At 36.5% G+C, this 13,256-nt stretch overlaps 1 protein-coding gene across 11 annotated transcripts in view; it reads left to right on the top strand.

The window, feature by feature from the left end:
* Positions 1-13,256, top strand: part of HNRNPC (heterogeneous nuclear ribonucleoprotein C) — a 45,116-nt gene that overhangs the window by 15,016 nt on the left and 16,844 nt on the right. For 8 of the 11 annotated variants that reach the window (XM_043919468.1, XM_043919461.1, XM_043919463.1 and 5 more), the window contains 3 exons: positions 9,405-9,682; positions 11,892-12,006; positions 12,810-12,857. In XM_043919468.1, the coding sequence (XP_043775403.1) occupies positions 9,442-9,682; positions 11,892-12,006; positions 12,810-12,857 (404 nt within the window). In that variant the 5' untranslated portion in view covers positions 9,405-9,441. The remainder of the gene's footprint in view (positions 1-9,404; positions 9,683-11,891; positions 12,007-12,809; positions 12,858-13,256) is intronic. The other 3 variants (XM_043919471.1, XM_043919469.1, XM_043919470.1) reach the window with 1 other exon arrangement.

Raw genomic sequence — 13,256 nt, 5'->3', positions numbered from 1 at the left:
TAAGATTATTGAGTCACAGAATATGCATGAGGTTTTTTTTAAAGAACGTGTGCAATTTTAAGGCTTTGATAAAAAGTCCACTTCTGAATATACCGTTCCCTGTTCATATTTTCAGAAATAATGTGTGAAAATTTCAATTTAAAATATTTTTACTTGTTTGGTAGGTATAGTGTTTAGTTTAATTTTTAATCATCTTTTGTGTCCCTGTGTCTATGTCCCATTTTTATTGGTGTGTACCAATAATAGAAAATGATGTAGTAGTAGGAGCAGCTGCAGTGGCTACACTTGCCAGGCACCACGTTCAATGTTCTCTGTATCTTCACTTACACCTCATACCTATCCTATGAGAAAAGCACTTTCAACGATACTCATTTTATGATTGAAGAGTCTGGTGTTTGAAGGGATTGGTTTTCCAGAGGGAAGTCCACACCACTTATGTGGTTAAATTTGAAATTGGAATGTGTTTATTTTTTAATATACAATATTAAATGTTGTGGACAAATATGTATTGCACACATTGATCAGTTTTTTGCTTTTTAATTATAGTATATTATGGGAATTCTCTTTTTGTATTTTCTATTCAGGAAGTTCTCATGTCAAAGTACTTTAAATGTAGTTCAGTCATGATGGGCATGGTATGACTGTGGGGATAGATATCTTTGTATCTACCTTTTCAGTTAAGATATTTTTTGAAATAGGCTAGTCTAAACTTTCATAGTTACTAACTTGGGTCTTATTCAGAAATAAACCTGGTTAGAGCTTTTCTGTATACAGAACATTTGCAGAAAGGTTTTTCAGTTGAGATTGATCTTATCATTTCAAAACTAAAATACAGTATAAAAAAATCTTTTGAAAGAAAATTGTGTTAATCTTCGTTGTTCAGTCGCTAAGTCATGTCTGACTGCAACCCCATGGACTGCAGCACACCAGGCTTCCCTGTCCTTCACTCTCTTCCACAGTTTGCTCAGACTCATGTTCATTGAGTAGGTGATGCCATCTAGCCATCTCTGTTATCTGTTCTCCTCCTGGCCTCAATCTTTCCACCATCACGGTCTTTTCCAGTGAGTCAGCTCTTCTTATCAGGTCGCCAGAGTAGTGGAGCTTCAGCATCAGTCCTTCCAATGAATATTCAGGGTTGATTTCCTTTAGGATTGACTGGTTTGATCTCCTTGCACTCCATGGGACTCTCAAGAGTCTTCTCCAAAACCACAGTTCAAAAGCATCAATTTTTTCAGCACTCAGCCACCTTTGTGGTCCAGTTCTCACATCCATACATGACTGTTGAAAAAACCATAGCTTTGATTATACAAATCTTTGTCAGCAAAGTGATGTCTCTGCTTTTTAATACGCTGTCTAGGTTTGTCATAGCCCTTCTTCCAAGGAGCAAGCGTCTTTAATTTTGTGGCTGCAGTCACCATCCACAGTGATTTTGGAGCTCAAGAAAGTAAAATCTGTCACTGTTTCCACTTTTTCCTCTTCTATTTGCCTTGAAGTGATGGGACTAGATGCCATGATCTTCACTTTTTGAATGTTGAATTTTAAGCCAGCTTTTTCACTGTCCTCTTTCACCCTCATCAAGAGACTCTTTAGTTCCTCTTCACTTTCTGCCACTAGGGTAGTATCATCTGCATATCTGAAGTTGTTGATAATTTACCTGGCAATCTTGATTCCAGCTTGTGATGTTCAGCATTTCTCATAATGTACTCTGCATGGAAGTTAAATAAGCAGGGTGACAGCATACAGCCTTGACATACTCCTTTCCCAATTTTGAATGAGTTTGTTGTTGTTGCCCACTTCTAACTGCTGCTTCTTGACCTACATACCGGTTTCTCAGAAGACAGGTCAGGTGATCTGGTATTCCCATCTCTTTAAGAATTTTCCAGTTGGTTGTGATCCACACAGTAGCTCAGCTGGTAAAGAATCTGCCTACAATGCAGGAGACCACAGTTCAATTCCTGGGTCGGGAAGATCCCCTGGAGAAGGGATAAGCTACCCACCCACTCCAGTATTCTTGGGTTTCCCTGGTGGCTCAGATGGTAGAGAACCTACCTGCAATGCAGGAGGCCTGGGTTGGGAAGATCCTCTGGAGAGGAAACAGCTACCCAATCCAGTATTCTGGCCTGGAGAATTTCATGGACAGAGGAGCCTGATGGGCCACAGTCCATGGGGTTGCAGAGTTGGATGCGGCTGAGCAACTTTGATTTTCACACAAAGACTTAACATAGTTTAGCTTTAGTGTGTTAATCTTACTAAACTTTAAAATGACAATATGTTGAAAAAATGTGGAGAATATATACTTGGGAGAGAGTGTTGAAACTTCACACAACAAAATCAAAGTTTGAAATTTTCTTCAGGTTGGAACCAAGGACTGTGAATTAGATATAAGAGGATTAAATAGTATATGAAATGCAGAGCCTTGCACTTAACAGTGAATTCTACAGATATTGACAGTGCTAAAGATAGCAGACATGATAGCATCTGGGTAGCATCTAGAATGTAGTTCAGAGCCTGTTAAGTTTTAGAATTGAGTATCTTTTTCAGGTCCCTTGACTTCAGTGGCAATTCAAGAAGTTTGATGATTAATCATCCTCTGAAGAATTTGGGACATTGATCTATGTGATTTAATTTTTTTTGTCATTGAGGTCTGTTGCACTATACTTTGACAGGAATAGTCCTTTTTTATTATTATGAAATACTTAATAAAACTTGGAAACATGTAGAGAAAGAAAATATTATAGCATCAGTACTCGGAGATAACCATTACCAATATTTTGATGTTTTGATCCATTTTCCTGTCTCATTAGCTATAGGTGTATCTAACCTCTCTATGTTTTATATTCTTTTAACATCTTTACCAGTATGTAAACTTTGTACAATATGTTTTTGTTAAAAGGCTAATCTTTTTTTACTTTTATGTCCAGGAATTTACAAAACATCTTTTGTTCCTCTTTCCATTCCAAAATAGGATTACCTGAAATTTATTTAACGTCATCAGTTGCTTAATTAGTACAGATTTATTGACCTCCCCATTGCTTGGCACTTAGCTTTAACTTAGATTTTTTTGTTCTTTTTTTAAAGAGCTTTTTTAAAAATTAGTTTTTGCTCTAATAGCTTTACGAAGGATTTTCAAATGAGCTTACAGAAATGTATACTAGTTTTACGTAGTTACAGCAGTGTAAGTGCCAGTTTCCTCCTCTACCCCGCTGGATGACCATTCTGCGTATCTGACAAGAAAAACGATTTTTTTGGGAACTTGCTCAAGAGTGTGATGTGGTATATATTTCTTTTCCATTTGCTGTAATAGGTTCTTAAAAAAAAGAAAAAACTTGAACAGATAATGTGTACTTTTGTAAAATAAGCCATTCTTGTCTCAGCCTTCCTGTTGTTGTTCTGGTAACAACTATCTAGATGTACCATGTTTGATCTGTGTTTTTTCCCCTCCTGAATGATATTAAAGTTACAGGTGTGATACTTCAGATGGGAACTGCAACATGGCAAACATTAATTCAGTATTATCTCTTACACAATCTACATTAAATTTCTCTTGTTTTCACAGAAAAGATCTCTTTCCCATGGTGTTGCTTTCTTAATCTAGAAATGTCTTCCTACTCTTGAGTCCTAACAAGTTGTATTGTATAAAGTCCCCACAGACTTGAAATCTGATTGTTTCCCTGCAGTATCGATTCAAGCCAAAATATTTTACTAAGAATATTGCTTAGGTGACATATGTTTATTTCGTCAAATCAGGAAGCATATAATGTTAGATCACTTCATATAAGTGGTGACTCATATTTCTATAGTAGTAGAGGTGATTTTTTCTTTTTTAGTTAATAGTCAGTCATACTTGGAATCCATATAAAGCCTGTTTTTCTCTTGACAGGCTTTTCACACAGGGCTTTTGGCATATATTGACAGTTGTCTTAATCAGTTCTTATATGGGTGTAATCCTCACTGATTTAACAGGTTGTGGTCTGAGTCTTTTTCAATATACTTTTCTTAAAGCACTTCATGTTAATGGTTTATTATTTTATTCCCCTTTTTTGTTGCTCATAACTTTTGGGGGGACCATTTTGTCTTACTGTTTTGATAATTATACTTCTGGTGTGTAGAGTGAGATTGCTCCCCGATATTTGTTTAGATGGCTGTGGGGTACCATTTTTACTTTTAATCTATTTTTGTTTTTCAGTGTTAATATTTTTATAATTGGTTCTGCAAGTATAGTTGATTTATTACAGTGTTGTATTAGTTTCAGGTGTACAATGAAGTGTTTCTTAAAATGGTCAATTTGGTATTCTTGTGGTCTGAAAATACCAGCATGTGCTATTTTTTCATGTTAGTAGTCTTTATGATAGTCTTTACCTTGGGACTATGTCTGTGTTTTGATAAATAATTAGCTTTGGGAATGAGCAAATTACAGTCCCTTGGTATCCTAGGAAGACTGATCATAGGACCCTGGCAGATAACCAGGCTCTGGGATGCTCAAATCCATTGTATAAAATGATGTAGTATTTGCATATAATCTATACACATCCTCTCATATACTTTAAATTGTTTCTAGATTACTTATAATGCCACATATTATAATTATTTATGTTAATAATACCTTAATGTAGCATAAATAGTTGTAAAGAAAATACAATGTAAAAAAATAACTTTGTATGTTAATGCATATATGTGGAATCTAGAAAAATAGTATAAATGATCTTATCTTCAAAGAGGAAATGGAGACACACAGAACAAACATGGATACTGTGGGGGAAGGGCGGGTGAATTGGTAGATTGGGGTTAACATATATACACTACGATGTATAAAATAGATAACTAATGAGAACTTACTGTGTGGCGCAGGGAACCCTACTTGGTGCTCTGTGGTGACCTAAATGGGAAAGAAATCCAGAAAAGGGGCTTTTTGTACACGTTATAGATGATTGACTTTGCTACACAGCAGTGTAAAGCAACTATGTTTCAAAAAAAGGAAAATCAGTATGTGTAAGAAGCACCAAATACAGTGCTTAGTGGGGTATTGTACATTACAGTTAATTCGTTTAAAGACAGTGGCTGACTGGCTGCTTGCATGAACAAAGCAGTACCTGCTCTGTGCCAATTCATATATTCTACTGTTGAAAATGTTCTGAAAAGAAAACATAGCTGAGTTTAAAAAGTAAATATAGTGTAAATGTTATATAAATGGTGTGCAGCAAATTCAAGTTTGGGGTTTTGGAACTTTATATAGTAAATTTCCTCCGATAGTACTTTTTGATCCATGATTGTTTAGATCTACAGATGCAGAATCTGCAGATAGGGAGGGCCAACTTTTTGCAGACATGGACAGTTTGTTGTTGCCCACCAAAGGAGGCCAGAGGGAAATAGTTGATGAATACAGTGAAGACACATAGGAAGCAGAGAATATGATGGTGGGGAAGAATAACAGGAAAGTAGTGTAAAAGGAACTTAAAGGGGCAAAATAGGAGCTTAAGTGTGTTAAAGGAAAGCAGTTTAGATCAGGTGATGTTGCTCTGAGTAGGCAGAGAAATTTATAGTATCTAAGAGGTACTGAGAAACTCTTGATAAGAAATTGTGAAAGACAGTGTGAGATAGGAAGTCTGGATTCAAGATGGCTATCATTTTAAAAATTTGTCAACTCATTGCTGCCATCTAGTGACACTTTGTCTTTAAACTGCTTCAGAGAAAGGAAGTGTGGCATATTAGGCATATGGGAGTTGTACACCATAACTCAAACTTCAAGATAAACAGTTGAAAACAAATAAAATTGACAGGTTAGCTTGTATTCCAACTCCATTCCAAATCTACGTGGTGTAGATTTCATGATTTTTGGTTTAGGATATGACTGATGTGATAGAATTGGTAATAGAAACACATTTCTGTATCCATGAATCTTGAGCAGTTCTTGTCCTTTGTACAGCCACTCATTGCTTTTATTGCTTCAACATAAAACATAATCAAATGGACACATACATCCTTTGGTGTAATAAGTAACTCAGCATTGTTGGTTTTGACTTTTACTCACCAATCTTAGTGATTTTTTTTGATGATAAAAAATTGTGAAAATAACCTGGGATGAAAAGATAGCAAGCACACACATGAGTATGCTTCCATTAAATAGAGGTTTAGAGTTCCACCACCCTGTAACCTCTAGGGAAATACTCAATCTTTTTCCATTTGTACTGTGATGGAATTCTGCTTTTCTGGAAACCGTTTGATATCTGCTACTGAGTTAAACAGTTCACAGAGTAACCAGGGAGTCAATCATTTCAGAAATATTTCCCTCTGTGGTTTTAATCTTTGAAACTAATTTTAGGAAAGAAATTGATTATGTGTGTTTTTTATTCTGTGTTCTTTTATTTACTTACTGTTTTTAAAAAGCTAGGAGAAATTGACTTGTCCTGTAAGAGTGACTCCAAAGTGTAAACTTCTGTGGCTCGTGGGGCACCCTCAAATACGCTCATTTAGATCTATTTCATTTCTATTTGTCTTTAAAAAACCCCATCTTAATGAATTATTATAAAGTAAAAACCCTGTAATGTCTACTCAGGTTGAGAAAACAGAACTTTGCCAGCAAGGTTTATAGTTTGGAATGATTCTGTGGCAGTCCAGAAGTAAATGGAGTATATTTAAGGAAAGAAAATGTGATTAAGTAATTTTATACCCAGCGAAACTGACAGATACAGAGGACACAGGCAAACTAAGTTGTAGGAACTGATAAAACTATTTTCAAGCTCTTTTGTAAGTAATAATACTAAGGATAAGCTTGAGTTACTATAATACCTAGAGAGATCTGGTAGAATTTTAGCATTAATAACATTACAAAAAGATAATACTGCTTGAATATAACCTTGCAGAAGTGTCACATGTGAGTCTGATCAAGCCTTTGGTCACAGCTTCCAATTTCTGAAAATATAAAGGACAGAAGAATATGTGGAATTATGCTGAGGGTATGAAATTTTGAAAAACTGCAGGACAAATAAATGCTCAAGATTAACATAAGATAAATGTTAAGTTAAAGGGGAACTTATCTAAAAAGAGCAGTAAAAGACATCAAATTTGTATCAGTGGGTAAGACTATACTACCCAGGGGTACACTTTAGGTAGTAGAATTATCTTAAAAGGAAGAAAGTGATTTTACTGTGAAGTTAGTTTTAGGAGGAGGAAAGAGATTGAGAACGGAATGCACATGGGGCTTCTGAGTGTTGAGATTCTGTAGAGACTTGAGCTGCTTTAGCACTTACGGACAGTTTTAGTGCAGTACCTTGTACTCGCCCACTGTTGACTCAGGCAAGACGCTTTCTGTTGAAACTGCTTTTCCTAACATTTGTTCTTTTCCTTTCCAGTAAATACTACCTGGATATTTTGATGTTCTTCAGCTTTTTGGCTCTTTCAGGCTCCTAGTTGCTTCTTTTGCTTCTCCCACAGTGATATATAACATGCATGTTAGCTTCTGACTTGCCCTTACCAGTGTGCATTATGGAGTTTTGTTTGGGATGCATTGACATAAAGTTGTATTCTGTATGTTGTCCATAGGTTTTTGCGTTACCCACAGTTAATTTCTTAAACTCAAGGAGAGGTACTTACCTGGTGGTCCTGCAGTTGAGAATCTGCCTTCCAGTGCAGGGGCCCGAGTTTGTTCCCTGGTCTGGGCACTGGACCCCACATGCTGCAACTAAGATTTTGCAGACCACAACTAGAGATCCTATATGCTGGGGCAGAGATAGAAGATCCTGCCTACCACAAATAAATAAGTACTAAGAAGAAACTCAGGGAACTTTTACCTGTATTTACCATTTATATATATATACATAGTTTGTGAAAAAAACATTTGCTGAAAACTGGCTTATGTCTCCACTTAAAATAATAGCAAACCTTAAGAGCCACACAGAACTATTATTATTTGAAACCAGTTAGGCCTTGTTAGTAGGCTTCTGTTTTGATTCCTCTTGGAGTTCTAAGCCTTTTTGGTGCTCCTGCTTAAGTTGAAAAGCTGTTAGTGGTTCTGAGTAGCCACTATTAGGTTAATTTTTACTGCTTAGTGTAAAAAAAAAATTGTAAAGATACAATTTAGAAACTCAAAGGCAGGCTGTTTCCTGAATTTCAGAAGGATCAGAGCTTTAAAGCTTTAGACTCTGTTTGTGTATGAAAAGATAAGGTATTTAAAGGGTCAGAATGGTAGTGGTCATGTGTAAATGTTACACCATCTGGTTTTTTTAAATGTATATAAGACCTTTACATAATCCACAAGAACTAGTTTGTCATTATCTTCTTGAGGATTGGAAAGTGAAGAAATACTAGACACTGCTATTCAGTACCTTTCAAGGGGTTAAATGGGAAATAATCTTAACAATGTTACTCTATATCTAGGGTGGATCCATCTTAAGCCCAGTTTAAGTTTGGTGGTTGGAATGGGAAGGAGCAGTAGACAAAAAGCTGATAGAAAAGCTAAAGAATATCAAAACATCTTGTGCTTTAAGACCTAAAATGATTTCATGAATCTCCACATAGTTACAGATTATGCCTCTGTAACATATATAAAGATAATTTTTGTTTTGAAATGGTCTGAGGAAAGTTGTGTTTTCTTACTGCTTCTGGTTCTTTTTTGATTAAGGCAGTGTTCTACCTTCTAGTTTTATCATCATCACCATCCACATTATTAAATGTCCTAGCTATATTTTGTATTGTTTTCACATAATCATTAACATTCTATTAAAAAAATGGTATTGATATTTAAGGTATCTATTGGATGCTGGAAATCAATCAAAGTATCTGGAAATAGATTATTTCCAGAGTGAATGAGTTGGTTCTATTTGTTGCCTTCATATAATAAAGTTAATTAAACTTGAAGGGCAGAGTGTCACTTGTCCACATTCATCTAGCTAAAGAATAGTTTGTGGGCAGGAACTGGAGTTCTCTATATCTGTGTGGCAATGAGTGAGACTCGGTAAAAGCAACATGAAAAAAGGTGGAGTTATTGATAGATGGCAAGGGATGGTTCAATTAGCATGACTGGGACAGTGAAAAACAGAAATTTATGGTAGAGAGATTGGTGGGGTTTTGATTTGCTTTAGGATTTTTAAACAGAGTGAGGTCACTTGGGATTAATAATTTCTAAGAGGATTGTGTTGCCAGTATGATGTGAAGAGGATTTTCCCCCCCTTGAAGTGATGGTCTAGCAGGAGTATATTACAGAAAAGGAGGTTGAATTTCTATAAGGATATATATTCATGGGCTCAAGTCTCTGAATATGAATAAACTTGCTGCTGTGAGATCCATTTTGTTTAAGTTGACTGATAATTGTAGGTAGAATGGTTCAAAATAAGAGTAGAACAGGTTTTTATCAAGGATTATTTTGTTTTTAGCATCCTTTCACCTGAATGCATTTTTTCCCCTCTCAGTTTTTCAGCTTTGTGAGGCACCGTATCATCAAAGACAATGGCCAGCAATGTTACCAACAAGACGGATCCTCGCTCCATGAACTCTCGTGTATTCATTGGGAATCTCAATACCCTTGTGGTCAAGAAATCTGACGTGGAGGCAATCTTCTCAAAATACGGCAAAATCGTGGGTTGCTCTGTTCATAAGGGCTTTGCCTTCGTTCAGTATGTTAATGAGAGAAATGCCCGGGCTGCTGTGGCAGGAGAGGATGGCAGAATGATTGCTGGCCAGGTTTTAGGTAAGATCTGGGTTGAATTAATTTTTCATTGGTTATGTAATTCAGATCTGGGAGTTCTTCTCTTCATGATTTCTTTTTCTTTCCCTCCCTCTCCATAAAGCTGTTAGTCAAGAGAGGTGTTCTGGATGTTATGTCTGACATCAGCCTAATAAAAAATAAAAGTATTAGGTTTATAGGTCTAAAGAGAGTTTTACTTATTAGGCCATTTGTTGTAGTAGAGACTGGATGACCCTTAGCTGGCAGTCTTGAGTAAAGTAGGAGAGAGAGGGACAATATTTCATAAGGTACTTTGGCTGCCTAAAACGGCTGTGTCATTTTGAACACAGTCGACTGGGTGAAGACAACAGAGCTTAGTCATGTGCTCTAAAGTCAGATGTATGTTAGGGCCTCACAGCTATGTGTTGGGCAGCCTACATAGCTTTTCTTTGTTAAAATAATTGTGTGTGCGCGCATGCACTACCTTGGTTTATTAACTATTCTTATGAAGGTAATACTACTATGTGGTTGTCAAGAGAATTTAGATAACTTGGGAGGATTAATTGAGGTGATTCATAATAAAAGGTTGTCTTATGTTAGTTCCCCAGTAGGGTTCGCCTCTGATGTAGCATGTTTAGATTTTTGAGAAATGAGATCTGAGCTCTATTCAGAAAATTTATATTCTAAACTTTAGATCTCATTACATACGTTTCAGTCATGTTTCAGTCATATGTTTGCAAATTATTGTTTGAAACTCGAGATATCTTTGGCCAGTGGATCAGTCCCCTTTAAGTTGGTTCCTGTGTCCTTGAGACCTTACTTTTGTGATACTACATTTCTTCCTTGCTTGCTGCACCACAGGATATTCTGGGTCATCTGGGTATCTTATAAGAGTGTTGGCTCCTTTTAATGGGAGCTATTTAGAAACCCACTCCCTGTATACCAGGAGTGTTTACTGAATTTTAATTGCATCTTGTTAGTTTCAGTGGGCAGAATAGGGGACACTTAGGTCTTTAAGAAAACAAAATGTCAGGTTTTTATGTGCACATTGTGCCACAGCCTCAAACAACCATATCTCTGTTTTTACCAAAATTATTTTATTTTGGATATTGACTTAATACAGTTTTCCCTTGATGGAATAATACATGTTTGAACTGCATGGATTCACTTCTACGTGGATTTTTTTTTTAATATGTATTGCAGTACTGCAAGAACATTGGTAGAATCCTAGTGCAAAACTACAGATAATGGAGGGCCACCTGTTAATTTGTATGCAGACTTTCCACTTCACAGAGGGTCAGGGCCCCAGCCCCCATGTTGGTCAAGTGTCAACTGTTCTACAGTTTAAAATATCGTGAAATAATTCTTACATGAGGTTGTAAAATCAGTTGGATACATAGTGTAGTTAATCCTGTTACTACATTTTTTTAAGCTTCTTTTAAAAAGTGTACCTTTAGTTTTATCAAATCTTATGATTCCAAAGTCAAAACTGTAAAAGCAGGGTTGTTATAAACATTAATTATAAAACTAGAAATGAGTTTAGTGAACTAAGAACTCTGGAGATTATTTGTAAATGTAATGGTGTTTAGCAGATAAGGCAATGTACTTAAAAGTCTTTTTCCACTGGTCACTTGATGAACTGAGTTTTGGAGAGCTGGCTAGCTTTTATTTAATTGTTTTTTGAGAAATTGTCTCATCTGTTAGAATATTTGGGAGAACATGAATTCTTTGATAGGTAGTGGGTGGCATGGTGAGCAGCTGGGCACTCTGGCATAGGTGTTTTAAAACTTATGTTGTATATGGAAACTAGAATTGTTTTCCTTTAATTCGTTCCCTTTTCTTGGAGTGTGTGCATATGAAGATTGTTTACCTATAAGCAGTTCACTGCACAGTGTTTATTTTTTTATGCAACTTCTCAGTTTATCCTATTTGTAAGGAGAATAAAAGTCCCCAGTTTCTCACTGAGGTGTTCAAGTCGAGGGTAAAAGGTACTAAAGACAAACTTTGTGTGTTTTGCATTTCTGTTTTGTTGGTACAGAACAGAGGACAAAGAAATGGAGGATTAAGTCCTAACCTTGTAAAAAAAATCTTGAGCCTATTTTATATAACAGGGAAAGATGAGATACATCATTTGACTTTTGTTAATTATATGGCCATGTACACATTAGAAAGGTGCAGTTTTAGACACCTCCCTCCCAGCAGAGTTGTCATTAAAGTTTTTTTCCCCCCTCAGATATTAATCTGGCTGCAGAGCCAAAAGTGAACCGAGGAAAAGCAGGTGTGAAACGATCTGCAGCGGAGATGTACGGGTCAGTACCAGAACACCCTTCTCCGTCCCCTCTACTCAGGTCCGGAACTTTATTATTTATAACTGCATTGTGTCCATCAGTGGGCATCTTCTCTATCTGTTTTCTGGATGTGGGGAGGGTTAACTGTAGTATGTTTTATGTATGTGAAAGGACTGCTTTATTAATTTCATGTTAATATATTTCATTTTACCCCATTTCCCAGAGAGTTGTTGGAATTCCTGAGATTTTTTACTATTAAAGAGTAGTTTGTAAAAAAATTTAAAGTGTTAGTCGCTCAGTCATGTCTGGCTCTCTTGAGACCCCATGGACTGTAGCCTGTCAGGCTCCTCTGTCCGTGGGATTTCTCAGACAAGAATACTGGAGTGTGTTGCTATTGCCTTCTCCAGGGAATCTTCCTGACCCAGGGGTCAAACCCGGGTCTCCTGCATTGCCGGCAGAGTGCTTACCATCTGAGCCACCAGGGAAGCCCTACTAGTATAAATTAAATTCCTTCAAAAGGAGTTACTTAGCTTCTAAGAAGCTGGGGAGGGAGTAAGAAAGGGAAAGAGGATGACATAAGAATGTTTAATTTACTATTGTGTTTTTCCATATTCTTATTTTAGCTCTTATGTGTTAGCATTTTAGCAATCTTAAGGCTAAATTTACAGTTTGGCTACTGTATGTCCAATGGCCTAAAGTGGTTGGAATTTAGTGATCTGTTGCTTAATGATTGGGCATTAGTCCATACTAATCTGTTGATCTATTTGTTGGGTTGGTTTAGGGTGGGTTTTTTTTTTTTTTTTTTTTCCCATCTGCTGTTGTCAACAGCTCCAAATTAATCCTCTTTGGTATTTGTTTTTCAGCTCATCTTTTGACTTGGACTATGACTTTCAACGGGATTATTACGACAGGTATGTTTAAGATGTTTGCTCTTCCAGTTAGAGGCTGGCTAGTGAGAACCATTTATTTTTCTATTTTGTGGTAATAAATCTTCTATTTTGTAGTAATGAATAACAAACATGTTTTCAAATAAAGCCCCCTCTTTCTGTCAGAACATAATGAAAAAAAGTGTGTATGTTGCTCAGTTGTGTTTGACTTTTTGCAACCCCATGGACTGTAGCCATCCAGGTTCCTCTGTCCATGGAATTCTCCAGTTAAGAATACTGACGAATGGAATGGGTTGCCATTCCCTTCTCTAGGGGATGTTCCTGATCAGGGATCTAACCCAGGTCTTTGGCATTGCAGGCAGATTCTTTACCATCTGAGCCACCAGGAAGCCCAATGAAAAAATACCTTTCTGCAAATCATTA

The sequence above is a fragment of the Cervus elaphus genome, chromosome 12 (assembly GCF_910594005.1).
Source record: "Cervus elaphus chromosome 12, mCerEla1.1, whole genome shotgun sequence".
In the NCBI taxonomy this organism is placed as follows: domain Eukaryota; kingdom Metazoa; phylum Chordata; class Mammalia; order Artiodactyla; family Cervidae; genus Cervus; species Cervus elaphus.
This window is presented reverse-complemented; position numbering and strand designations above follow the sequence as displayed.